Consider the following 12,894-nt stretch of genomic DNA (forward strand, 5'->3'; position numbering starts at 1 on the left):
TCAACGTTTCATCTTGAGGTAAATCCTGAAAATATGACCTGTTGGGGCGCCTTGAGGACAGGAGTTGAGAAACACTGGGGTAGAACACACAGAGTAATTACCAGAGGCTTCTGCTGGGCTGCAGTAATCTAACACATTTTTCTAATGACTCTTCAATTTGTAGAAGAAAAGAAGACCTAGAAGACCTACCATGCTGCTTTCGGTAGGAGGTCTGCTTGGTTGATAGAGGGGACAATACAATATATCTATAGGGAGTTTATAATGCAAATCGTGGTGTTTTTATGAATTTGGATTTTAATTATTGTGTACTGTATAATTAAACATTTATGTTTTTTATAATGCTGTGAATCTCATTCTTTGGGTTCTGAGCACCTTGAAAATCCTTATGCCCCGTACACACGATCGGACATTGATCGGACATTCTGACAACAAAATCCTAGGATTTTTTCCGACAGATGTTGGCTCAAACTTGTCTTGCATACACACGGTCACACAAAGTTGTCGGAAAATCCGATCGTTCTGAACGCGGTGACGTAAAACACGTACGTCGGGACTATAAACAGGGCAGTAGCCAACAGCTTTCATCTCTTTATTTATTCTGAGCATGCGTGGCAGTTTGTGCGTCGGATTTGTGTACACACGATCGGAAATTCCGACAACGGATTTTGTTGTCGGAAAATTTTATAGCAAGCTCTCAAACTTTGTGTGTCGGAAAATCAGATGAAAAATGTGTGATGAAGCCTACACACGGTCGGAATTTCCGACAACAAGGTCCTATTACACATTTTCCGTCAGAAAATCCGACCGTGTGTACAGGGCATTAGTGTTTTTTTTATTTATTTATTTATTTTTATTTTTTTCTGTATTATGGACCTAGAAGAGTGTAAAAATAAAACAACAAAATAATAATAAATGATTAAATATAGCATATAAAATGCTCTAGTTATATTACTATTTTGGGATGCAGCTGATTTATCAAATTCATCATTTATCTTGAATTTACTTCCAAACTTCCCCTCTCTACTGGTCGTCTCTCCTATCTTCCACAAGAGACAGAGGATATTATCTTCTGAGCTGAATAAAACTTTTGATCCCCACACGGTGGCAGCGATAGTCTGTTTTCATGAATAATCCATTCAGCTCTCTAATCTGAACTCTTCCTATGGACCAGAGTCATTTTAAATTTCCACCAAGTTGGACCCGTTTATTCGGTCATAAATTTGTCTTTACCCAAGATAGCAAAGTAATCTATAAATAGTTTTTGTGGACAAACTATGTTTTCTTTTGGCAATATTGTCTTGCAAAATTCTTTTGTTTTCTACTTAATAGATAAAAATATGTAAAAAAAATATAAAGTTTTTTTTTTTTTTAATGATGTTAGTTTTTTATTTTGCACAAAAATGTGCAAAAAAACTAAAATCATAAAAAAAAAAAAATCTTTATATTTTTACATATTTTTATCTATTAAGATTAATTAATTTTGTTTTCTACATTGTACATTGTAAAAACATTTATAAAGTTTTTTTTTTTAAATGATGTTAAAAAAAAAATAACATCATTAAAAAAAAAAAAACCTTTATATTTTTACATATTTGTATCTATTAAGTAGAAAACAAAATAATTTTGCAAGACAATGGGGGTTGTTTTACTAAAGGCAAATCCACTTTGCACTACAAGTGCACTTGGAAGCTCAGTCGCTGTAGATCCGAGGGGGACATGCAAGGAAAATAAAAAGCAGCATTTTAGCTTGCACACGATTGAATGAAAAAATCAGCAGAGCTTCCCCTCATTTCAGATCTGCCCCTCAGATCTACAGTGACTTGCACTTGTAGTGCAAAGTGGATTTGCCTTTAGTAAAACAACCCCAATACTGCCAAAAGAAAGCATAGTTTGTCCCAAAAAAAAATTTATAGATTACTTTCTGCTTAATATTGTTTTACTTTTGCATAATTTTTTTTTTAAACGATTTTAAGTGTTGCATTAAAAGAGAAAAGAAAAATGTGCAAGATTAAAAAAAATCTTTTGCAAAAAAAAAAAAAAAAAAAAAGAGAAGTGTAAATGAAAAGAAAAATCTTTTTTTTTTTTTTTTTTTACAAAAGATGTTTCTTTTAATTATTTACATTTGTTTTTCTCTTTTAATGCAACACTTAAAATCATTAGAAACAACAAGTATGCAAAGGTAAAACAATATTTAGCAGAAAAATAATACCTAAGAGGAAAAGGTGAGAAAATCGTTCATCAGGGCTAGTATAAATAAGGTTTTGATTGGGAATACTTTCCTTTTTTTTTTTTTTGTTCTGCAATTTTTTTTTTTTTTTTAACTTGTAAGGTTTCTTTTTTTTATAATTGATAATTGGGGTTTATGCAATCATTTGAAGAATTTGTTGCAAATGTTCTGATTTCTCCTCACTTTCTGCATTAGTGACAATAGTAACAGTAGAAATAGAGAGATGAATTTCCCCAATGAAGACTCAATACAAACTTCACAGAATTTCAAGCTGTTCCCCATTCTATCCAAAACTAAAAAAAAATAAAATAAAATAAATACATAAAAATGTTTGTTTGTTTTTGTTTTGTTTTTTCCTAGGGATACACAACAGTGTTCTTATTATTGGTATTACCTATTTTTTTTTAATTCCAAGAAAACTTTATTTTGTAAGGTTTGTTTATCTGTAGTCAAATGCAGATCAGGTCTCACCTTTGACCTATAAATGGATAAAATAGTAACTACAATCAAACGATACATTGTTACATTGTATTTACTGAATGTAACAGTGATTTGTTTATTTTCGATTTAATATAATTTGCTACTGTGTTCACTCGATAACCTGCAAGTGTCGTTACATAGTAGAAGCTGCATTTTGCCAGCCAATTTAGTAGCAAAGTGGGAGAAGGACATTAGAAGTGCATCCTAAAAACTTTGGGGTTCATCAGTCCATAGACTGAACTGGAAGCAGCTCATAATAAGGATTTCAGGGAAGCAGAGGCAGAGAGCACAGGAAATGATCAGCTCCCGTGATTTCTAGCAGGATCAAAGGGTATTTTAGACACTTTTTGGACTTTTATAAAAAAACCTCTTTCATGTACACTCACCGGCCACTTTATTTGGTCCTTCTTGCTAGTAGCGGGTTGGACCCCCTTTATTAGGTACACCTTGCTAGTAGCGGGTTGGACCCCCTTTATTAGGTACACCTTGCTAGTAATGGGTCGGACCCCCTTTATTAGGTCCCCCTTGTTAGTAGCAGATTGGACCCCCTTTATTAGGCCCCCCTTGCTAGTAGCGGATTGGACCCCCTTTATTAGGCCCCCCTTGCTAGTAGCGGATTGGACCCCCTTTATTAGGCCCCCCTTGCTAGTAGCGGATTGGACCCCCTTTATTAGGCCCCCCTTGCTAGTAGCAGATTGGACCCCCTTTATTAGGCCCCCCTTGCTAGTAGCGGGTTGAACCCCCTTTTGCCTCCATTCATAGTGGCATAGATACAACAAGGTGTTGAAGGTTGAAACGTTCCTCAGATATTTTGCTCCATAGTGACATTGATAACATCACACAGTTGCTGCAGATTTGTCGGCTGCACATCCATGGTGCCGATCTCCCGTTCCACCACATCACAGAGGTGCTCTATTGGATGAGATGTGGTGAGTGTGGAGGCCATTGGAGGACAGGGACCTCATTGTCCAGTGGTGAGATGATTGGAGCTTTGTGACATGGTGCATTATCCTGCTGGAAGGAGCCATCAGAAGATGAGGACACTGTAGTCATAAAGGGATGGACATGGTCAGCAACAATACTCAGGTAGGCCGTGGTGTTTATATGATGCTCAATTGGTACTAAGGGGCCCAAAGTGTGCCGAGAAAATATCCCCCACACCATTACACCCCCCGCCGCCAGCCTGAACCAGTGATACCCCATCCCACACACCATTACACCCCCACCACCAGCCTGAACCAGTGATACCCCATCCCCCACACCATTACACCCCCACCACCAGCCTGAACCGGTGATACCCCATCCCCCACACCATTACACCACCAGCCTGAACCGGTGATACCCCATCCCCCACACCATTACACCCCCACCACCAGCCTGAACCGGTGATACCCCATCCCCCACACCATTACACCCTCACCACCAGCCTGAACCGGTGATACCCCATCCCCCACACAATTACACCTCCACCACCAGACTGAACCGGTGATACCCCATCCCCCACACCATTACACCCCCACCACCAGCCTGAACCAGTGATATCCCATCCCCCACACCATTACACCCCCACCACCAGCCTGAACCGGTGATACAAGGCAGGATGGATCCATGGGCCAAATTCTGACCCCAACATCTGAATGTCGCAGCTGAAATCCAGACTCATCAGACCAGGCAACATTTTTCCAATCTTCTATTATCCAATTTTGGTGAGCCTGTGCCAATTGTAGCCTCAGTTTCCTGTTCTTAGCTGACAGGAGTGGCACCCGATGTGGTCTTCTGCTGCTGTAGCCCATCTGCTTCAAGGTTGGATGTGTTGTGCATTCAGAGATGGTATTCTGCATACCTTGGATATAATGAGAGGTTATCTCAGTTACTGTTGTTTTTCTACCATCTGGAACCAGTCTGCCCATTCTCCTATGACCTCTGATATCAACAAGGCATTTTCCTCCAAACAACTGCTGCTCACTGGAAATTTTCTCTTTTTCCCACCATTCTCTGTAAACCTGAGAGATGATTGTGTGTGAAAATCCCAGAAATACTCAGACCAGCCCCATCTGGTACCAACAACCATGCCACGTTCAAAGTCGCTTATGTCCTCTTTCTTCCCTATTCTGATGCTCAGTTTGAACTTCAACAAGTCGTCTTTACCACGTCTAGATGTCTAAATGCATTAACTTGCTGTCATGTGATTGGCTGATTAGCAATTTGTGTTACCAAGCAAATAAACAGGTGTATCTAATAAAGTGGGCAGTGAGTGTATATTGTAACAGACCAAGAGGGAGAAAACACGAGACGCTCGTTGTTGGGGTGTACATAACCTTTACATACACTCCATTGCTCAGACTGAACTATTCAAAAACATTCCTCATAGGTATTGATGAGACGGCGGCAGTCATTGTGATTCTTTACAAGAGGGAAATATCACTATTTACGGGAGGGAACCGGACCAGCCACATTCTTTTCTTTTGAGCCTCTAAATGTCAGTGAATCTGTGCTGTGATTGGAGGATGGAATAGAATGTACAGTCGTAGGAGGAATACCTGGGGGACAACTGGCTGGTGTTTTTCTTTCTATAACGCAAATAGGATCTGCTTTCACTTTATGATTCAGGACCGCGGATAAAAAAAAGTCATCATCACTGGAAAGAAAGAAGAAAAGCCATCAACCCAGAGAGAATACAGAACCTGGTGAACAGGTAATTAAAAGAGGAGTATGGGGGTTGTATTTTTTTCAGAATTATACTTACCTAGGTGGATGCTCTTTCTGTTCCCTGCCAGCTCTAACAGTGAGAACCGAGCAATCAGTGGTATTTGATCGCTTGGTTCTTAGGGCTCCCTGAGCAGAGAGCTGGTGGCTGTCAGTCACTGGCTCTCTGCTCTGCTCCTCCCCCCCTGCACTCACTGGAGTGCTGGGCTGTGAAGGGGGCAGGAGCGGCCGGCTCAGGGAGATGGGTGACCCTGGTGCTGGTCCAGGCATGAAGACCAGCATTGGCATTGTCACGATCTTGCCTGAGCCTGGACCGGCTCTGTGATGTCAGCCGACAGCGGGATTCAGCGCCCCGTCTCGCCGTGCTCGCACGCAGACGTAAGTCGCACCCGCATATGAAAACAGTGTTCAAAACACACATGTGAGGTATCCCCGCGATTGTTAGTGTGAGAGAAATAATTCTAGCACTAGACCTTCCATGTAACTCAAAACTGGTAACCTGTAGAAATTTTTAAACGTTGCCTATGGAGATTTTTTAAGGGTCAAAGTTTGTCGCCATTCCACAAGCAGGCTCAATTTTGAAGCGTGACATGTTGGGTATCAATTTACCTGGTGTAACATTATCTTTCACAATATAGAAATAAATTGGGCTAACTTTACAGATTTCTTATTTTTTAATTCAAAAAAAGTGTATTTTAGTCCCAAAAAATTGTGTTTGTAAGACCGCTGTGCAAATATGGTGTGACATTAAGTATTGCAACGATTGCCATTTTATTCGCTATATATTTATATATATTTTATATATATATATATTTCACTTCCTGTCCTGGTGACCACAGGAAGTAAAGAAATCTTCCCAAATCAGATGAGTATGGTGATAAAAACCTGACAGATGTCCTCATCCTCCCCCACTCTACTTAAAACGGAAAATTGTATCATACTTACCATAATTTTCCTTTCCTGGTGCTTATCCATGGCAGCATACAGGTGATAGAGCTCCGCCTCTACTCCTCTCTCAGGACTAGTGAATAGCATAAATTAAAGACATAATCCCTCCTCCAACATTATCCGTAACTTAGAATACCGAGGGTGGGAGCATATTCTGCCATGGATAGGCACCAGGAAATGAAAATTACGGTAAGTATGATACAATTTTCCTGGTGCCTCCATGGCAGCATACAGATGATAAATAACTAGATGACACTGGTGGTATAATGCTAATAATAAGTATTTTAATTAGAAAAGGACATTTGAGTCTGAACTGCCCTCCTTTCGAACTCTACAGTCATGAGAGCCCCCCGGATCAATATGGTAGCGCCTGAGAAACGTATGGCGAGAAGACCAGGTGGCGGCCCTGCAAACCGTCTCCAAAGAAACATTATCCCTCGTAATCCAATCCAAAGAGCGCACTCTTTTTTTTTTTATACTCACGTACAGTTGGTCTCATACCTATTGGAAGTGGGAGGATCTTGATTCCGAGATGACAGATTAGGGCAGGAGGATCAACTGTAGAAATAGCAAGAGAGAGAAAGGACTAAGATATTTAATAAAAGGTTAAATCTATAAATATATATTTCCTCTTATTTTTTAATTTTTTTTAGGCATTGAACCTACCACTATGCAGTACCGGAATGAACCTGCAGGGCACAGCTGAGCACTACTGACAGCCATTAGACCTGACAGATTCTGATATTTAACTTAAAAGAGGTGGGTGGGTTGGAGATCAGCAGAAGGGAAAAAATAGTGTTTTTCCAATAACCAAAATGGCCGCTAGTTGGCCGGTCAACAGCACATGCGAATGCGTACTGGCTACCGCCGCCCGGTAGCCAGTAGGCATCATCAGTGACAATGGTCTACATCACCAGTGACAATGGTCCACACCACTAGTGACAATGGTCCATATCACCAGTGACAATGGTCCATATCACCAATGAAAATGGTCTCTAGAACATATAGAACAGATATAGCAATAATGATGAACAAAGGTTAATAAGTAATAACAACCAATAAAATTATCAGAGTCATATCAGTGAGCGGTCAGATCTATAGGGGGAATAGGGAATGTATTTTGAGGTCACCAAAAAGGAAGACTACAATAGACCAGCACGTCTATATAAGAGAAAAAGAGGGCGGTCTGGATGCTGCCTCTTAATATAACACAACTCCATCCCTATTAAACATTCAAAACAAAAGAAAATTCGCCCATGGGACTTTAAATGAGTTGGTCATATAGGTCATGATGAGTAGTATAAAGATTTATTGAAGTTCCAAAAACATAATTTATAATGAGCATAAAAACATCATAGGGCATGATTAGACCATTGACATATTGGTTACAGTATAAAAATACATGGTATACATATACAACTTAGTACTCGACGCGTTTCGCGAGCTCTGCTCGCTTCCTCAGGAGTTGGTGTATATGCAGGATATCTACAAAATAATAGGTATCAATAAGATATAACATTCAATAATGATAATGGTCAAAAAAGAAGTACGTTGCCTAAAGGAAATATCCCATACTTGCATTATGGTCAATGGGTCCATAGGACTGATCTACAAAGGCAACAGCGGAAGGTACTCCAACCGGGAGCTGAAGGTGCGTAGCCCGCAGTAAGCCGAGCGGGGGTCCAGTAGGAGGCGGACATGGCGAGGAAAAGGAAGAAAAGGAATGTTGTATATCCTAGGATGTCCCAGAGGCCACATATGTCATGACAACTGTAATAAAAATTATATATATGTATGTATCTTCTAGAGTAATATAAGGGTATAAATAGTATGATGTCGCTCTTATGTAGAGAAATCCATGACATAATAGGTGTGGGTGCAAACAGGAAAGAAAGGAAAATGATAATAAGAGAGTGTAAAGGATGCATGTGTGCGAATTTTCTTTTGTTTTGAGCACGTCTATATAATGTATATTTCCCTGATGTTCTAGGAAGCCATTATACTGGCTAAAAACCAATCACTGTAAAAAATCACACAGATTTAACAGACTGAGAAATAGATACTTAGAACTGGCTCACAATATATAATGACAGCATGAAGATCCATAGTCTCCTGCACCACAGTCAATATTTTGTGAAAAGACATCCCACAGTCTTCTGTCTTGTCCTTCACCACCTCTTATGGACTCTGTAATTAAATAACATCCACATCTGGGTTTCAGGGAGTCTCTGTGCAGCAGACAGAGGATGTTTCAGAAGGCTTTAGTTGGAATCTTCTCCAGAGAACACCGGGATTGCTATGATTGGTTGATTGCTTTCCTCCTGGACTCCTCATTGGTGAAAGATGTCCGTCAGGTCTCCATCCCCTGTGACTACATTTGTGAGGCCCGTCACTGCTCATTCGCTGTTCTCTACCACACCAAGAACAGAGGAAGATTGAATGTCACCAATGTGAGGGACTCTCTGTATGACGAGGAGTTGGAGGCTTTATCGCGCTTACTAGGTGAGAGTACATTCGGTTTATTTTAAGTGCTGTAGTCTTGGGCAAAAACAAGGAAAAATCTAGGAAAGGTTTTTTTTGTTATACCAATTTTTAAGCACTTGCTGACTGCTGCAGAGTGGCAGCTGTGTGCCGAATCACGTGTATATATACGTGATCTGGCGCTTCCGCCTGCAGGGGGCACATGCCCCCATTCTGCTGTGATTATTCAGCCAATATGCGGGTGTCGGGCACTTGATATCCGCCAGCACTTGCCAATCGCCAGGCAGAGACTCATAATAGAGCTAAACAAGGAAAATCTCTGTTCTGACAAGGTAGGGGGGGATGAATTATGTGTCCCTGCTAAGCAGGGACTCAAATCCATCTCTTTCCCTTAGTAAAAGCACCTCACAATACACACAAAAATGCAGGCTAGGCACACAGTTAACCCTATGATCACCCTGGATGTTTAACCCCTTCCCAACCAGTACAATTTCTCTAGTTACCAAAAAGTGTCCAAAGTGTCAGTTAATGTCCGTTTGTCTGCCGCAATATCTCAGTCCCGCTATGTGTTGCCGATCGCCGCCATTACTAGTATTAAAAAAACCTCCAGAATATATCACATATGCTTATTGGGATTTTTTTTTACCAAAAATATGTAGCAGAATACATATTGGCCTTAATTTATGATAAAATTCGTTTTTTTTACAATTCTTTTTTTTGGATGTGTTTTATATCAGAAAGCAAAAAATATTGGTCAGCTTCCCCTCTCTGCCAGTACCTCCATTGGCTGTCACTCAACCAACAAATTAAATTCAAAATACTAACAATAACTTACAAAGCTGTCCATAACTCTGCCCCCAGCTACATCACTAATCTGGTCTCAAAATACCAACCTAATCGTTCTCTTCACTCCTCCCAAGACCTCCTGCTTTCTAGCTCCCTCGTCACCTCCTACCATGCTCACCTCCAGGACTTCTTCAGAGCCTCTCCCATCCTCTGGAATGCTTTACTCCAATCAGTCCTACTATCTCCTACTTTGTATACTTTCAGACGATCCCTGAAAACTCATCTCTTCAGATGAGCTTATCTGTCCCAGCCTAACAACTCTACATTTATCTTCCCCATCAGCACATCCCCCAAAGTTATTACCTCTTGTATCTCCTGATCCTCCCTCTTAGATTGGAAGCTCTAACAAGCAGGGCTCTCTGATTCCTTCTGTATTAAAGTGTTTGTACTGTCTACTCTCAAGTTGTAAAGTGCTGTGTAGGGATGAGCCGAACACCCCCTTGTTCGGTTCTCAGCAGAACATGCAAACAGGCAAAAAATTTGTTCAAACACGCGAACACCGTTAAAGTCTATGGGACACGAACATGAATAAACAAAAGTGCTCATTTTAAAGGCTTATATGCAAGTTATTGTCATAAAAAGTGTTTGGGGACCTGGGTCCTGCCCCAGGGGACATGGATCAATGCAAAAAAAGTTTTAATAATATTTTTTTTTTTATGGGAGCAGTAATTTTAATAATGCTTAAAGTGAAATAATAAAAGTGAAATATTCCTTTAAATTTCATACCTGGGGGGTGTATATAGTATGCCTTTAAAGTGAAGCATTTTTCCCGTGTTTAGAACAGTCTGACAGCAAAATGACATTTCTAAAGGAAAAAAAGTAATTTAAAACTGAAAATTGATCACATCTGATGTACTGAGGCCTATCTCATTTCTTGAGACTCTAACAAGCCAGAAAAGTACAAATACCCACAAAATGACCCATTTTTGGAAAGTAGACATTACAAGGTATTTAGTAAGAGGCATGGTGAGTTTTTTGAAGTTGTCATTTTTTCCCACAATTCTTTCAAAATTAAGATTTTTTTATTTTTATTTTTTTCACACATAATTGTCATTATAACAGGTTATTTCTCTCACATAGCATGTACATTCCACAAATGACACCCCAAAATATATTCTGCTATGCCTCCTGAGTATGACGATACCACATGTGTGAGACTTTTACACAGCCTGGCCACATACAGAGGCCCAACATTGAAGTAGCTCATTCAGGCGTTCTAGGGGCATAAATTACACATCTAATCTCTCAACCACCTATTACAATTTTGAAGGCCCTAGAGCACCAGGACAATGAAAACGCCCACAAAGTGACCCCATTTTGGAAAGCAAACACCTCAATGTATAATCTATGAGGCATAATGAATCTTTTGAACGGTTCATTTTTTTCCAGAAGTTTTTGGAAAATGTGGAAAAAATATGAAAACGCATTTTTTTTCACAAAGTTGTCCATTTCTAAGATATTTCCAACACATAGCATGTACATAGCAAAAATGACACCCCAAAATATATTCTGTTACTCCTCCTGAGTATGGCGATACCACATGTGTGAGACTTTTACACAGCCTGGCCACATACAGAGGCCCAACATTGAAGTAGCACATTCAGGCGTTCTAGGAGCATAAATTACACATCTAATTTCCTTACAATCTATCACACTTTTGAAGGCCCTTCATATTTCTAACACATAGCATGAACATACCAAGAATTACACTCTAAAATACATTCTGCTGAGCAAAGGGTAAACAAAAGATTACCTGTGGTTTTAGTAGTGCAGTTGTCCACAGGAGGAGAGCCCTGATCCAGGCAGCGGGCAGGGACATGGTCAGCGACATTGAATGTAATTGTCCAGGCAGCAGGCAGAAATATTGTCCATAGTCAGTACAGGCAGGAATACTGTCCAGTCCAGGGTCAGTGCAAGTAGAGACATTGCCAGCAGTGCCAAAATATTGGTCCTGGTAGTAAGTAGAAACACGGTCCATGTAGCAGTCCAGGAAAGAATGTGGACAGGGGTAGAGGCTTCTCCCACCCAAATCTCTTTGAAGCTTCCGAGTCTCCAGACCTTAATCCGGGAATGAGAAAATTAAAAAATTAGTTTTCTTCATCCAGAAAAACAATTCTGGAGCCCCTCACATATGTGAGACCCCTGTGTTTTGAAGCCCACTACTCCAGTAGCAGTGTAAAAGACCAGTCCAAGAGGCAGGCAAAAAACATGGTCAAACAGTCCAGGGTCAGTTCCAGAGCATGCAGAGGTAGGTGCAGTTTAGACTTAGGCAGAAGTGTGGTGGTATAACAGGCCAGGGTCAGTTCCGGAGATGGCAGAGGTAGGTACAGTTTAGCATTAGGCAGAAACGTGGTCGTTTAGCAGGCCAGGGTCAGTTCCGGAGAAGGCAGCGGTATGTACAGTGGCATAAAGGGGTGTGGCGGTAAATGACATTTACGTTTACCATACTTCCCTAATAATGTAGAGAAGTATGGTAACGGTGGAAACCTTCATCAATACAAAGGCCTGGTTGGAAAGGACAATCAGGACAATAACACACGGTGTCTTTTCTAGCTCCTCCTCTGGAGCACACCCGGCATTTCTTCTGATGTTTCCGGCCTGTTTCATGGTGAGGGAGTTTCTCAGGAAAGTGGCATTTGTGGAGTCTGCTCACTGAATACGAGCGAATGCTTTCTGGTGCGCCTTCAGGTACAAAAGGGTGGAGATAATTTCTTCTTGGTACTGAAGATAAGATACGGGGCTCTCTGTAGATTTACGGTAAATAACAAAACTATTGTAAATGGCAAAAACTGAAAAGATATATGGAGACTTTTTTATACCAAAAGCTGCTTTTTCTTGTGGGAAGGTAGGGTTCTATCATCTGATCATTGAAGTCGACTCCCCCCATGAACAAAATATATTCATGGACACATTTTGGTTTCTGGATTGGGCTGTTTCTTTTTTTTTATAATCAAAATTTTTCCTTTATTTTCTATTATAAATTCCACAATTCACAATTATACATCCTTCATTTCATACTTTACAATAACTACACAAGGTTAAACATAGTAAACATAGACGAGAAACAAGCTGGTTACACAGTTCTCTTGTCGGCAGTTAAACAGTTATACTAACCCTATCCCCTCCCAACCCAGCACCCTCCGATCTTCCCATCATGTGTTCACCTACCAAACCTCTCTGTGTCAAAGGGAGAGAAAAGAAAAGAA

At 40.4% G+C, this 12,894-nt stretch overlaps 1 protein-coding gene across 1 annotated transcript in view; it reads left to right on the forward strand.

The window, feature by feature from the left end:
* The first annotated feature begins 5,251 nt into the window (after nucleotides 1-5,251).
* The window catches only part of LOC141148162 (uncharacterized), a 34,383-nt gene continuing 26,740 nt past the window's right edge, over nucleotides 5,252-12,894 (forward strand). Inside the window, exons 1-2 of the mRNA XM_073635345.1 lie at nucleotides 5,252-5,402; nucleotides 8,583-8,863. Of these exons, the coding sequence (XP_073491446.1) occupies nucleotides 8,608-8,863 (256 nt within the window). The 5' untranslated portion in view covers nucleotides 5,252-5,402; nucleotides 8,583-8,607. The remainder of the gene's footprint in view (nucleotides 5,403-8,582; nucleotides 8,864-12,894) is intronic.

Source organism: Aquarana catesbeiana, linkage group LG06, assembly GCF_042186555.1.
Source record: "Aquarana catesbeiana isolate 2022-GZ linkage group LG06, ASM4218655v1, whole genome shotgun sequence".
In the NCBI taxonomy this organism is placed as follows: domain Eukaryota; kingdom Metazoa; phylum Chordata; class Amphibia; order Anura; family Ranidae; genus Aquarana; species Aquarana catesbeiana.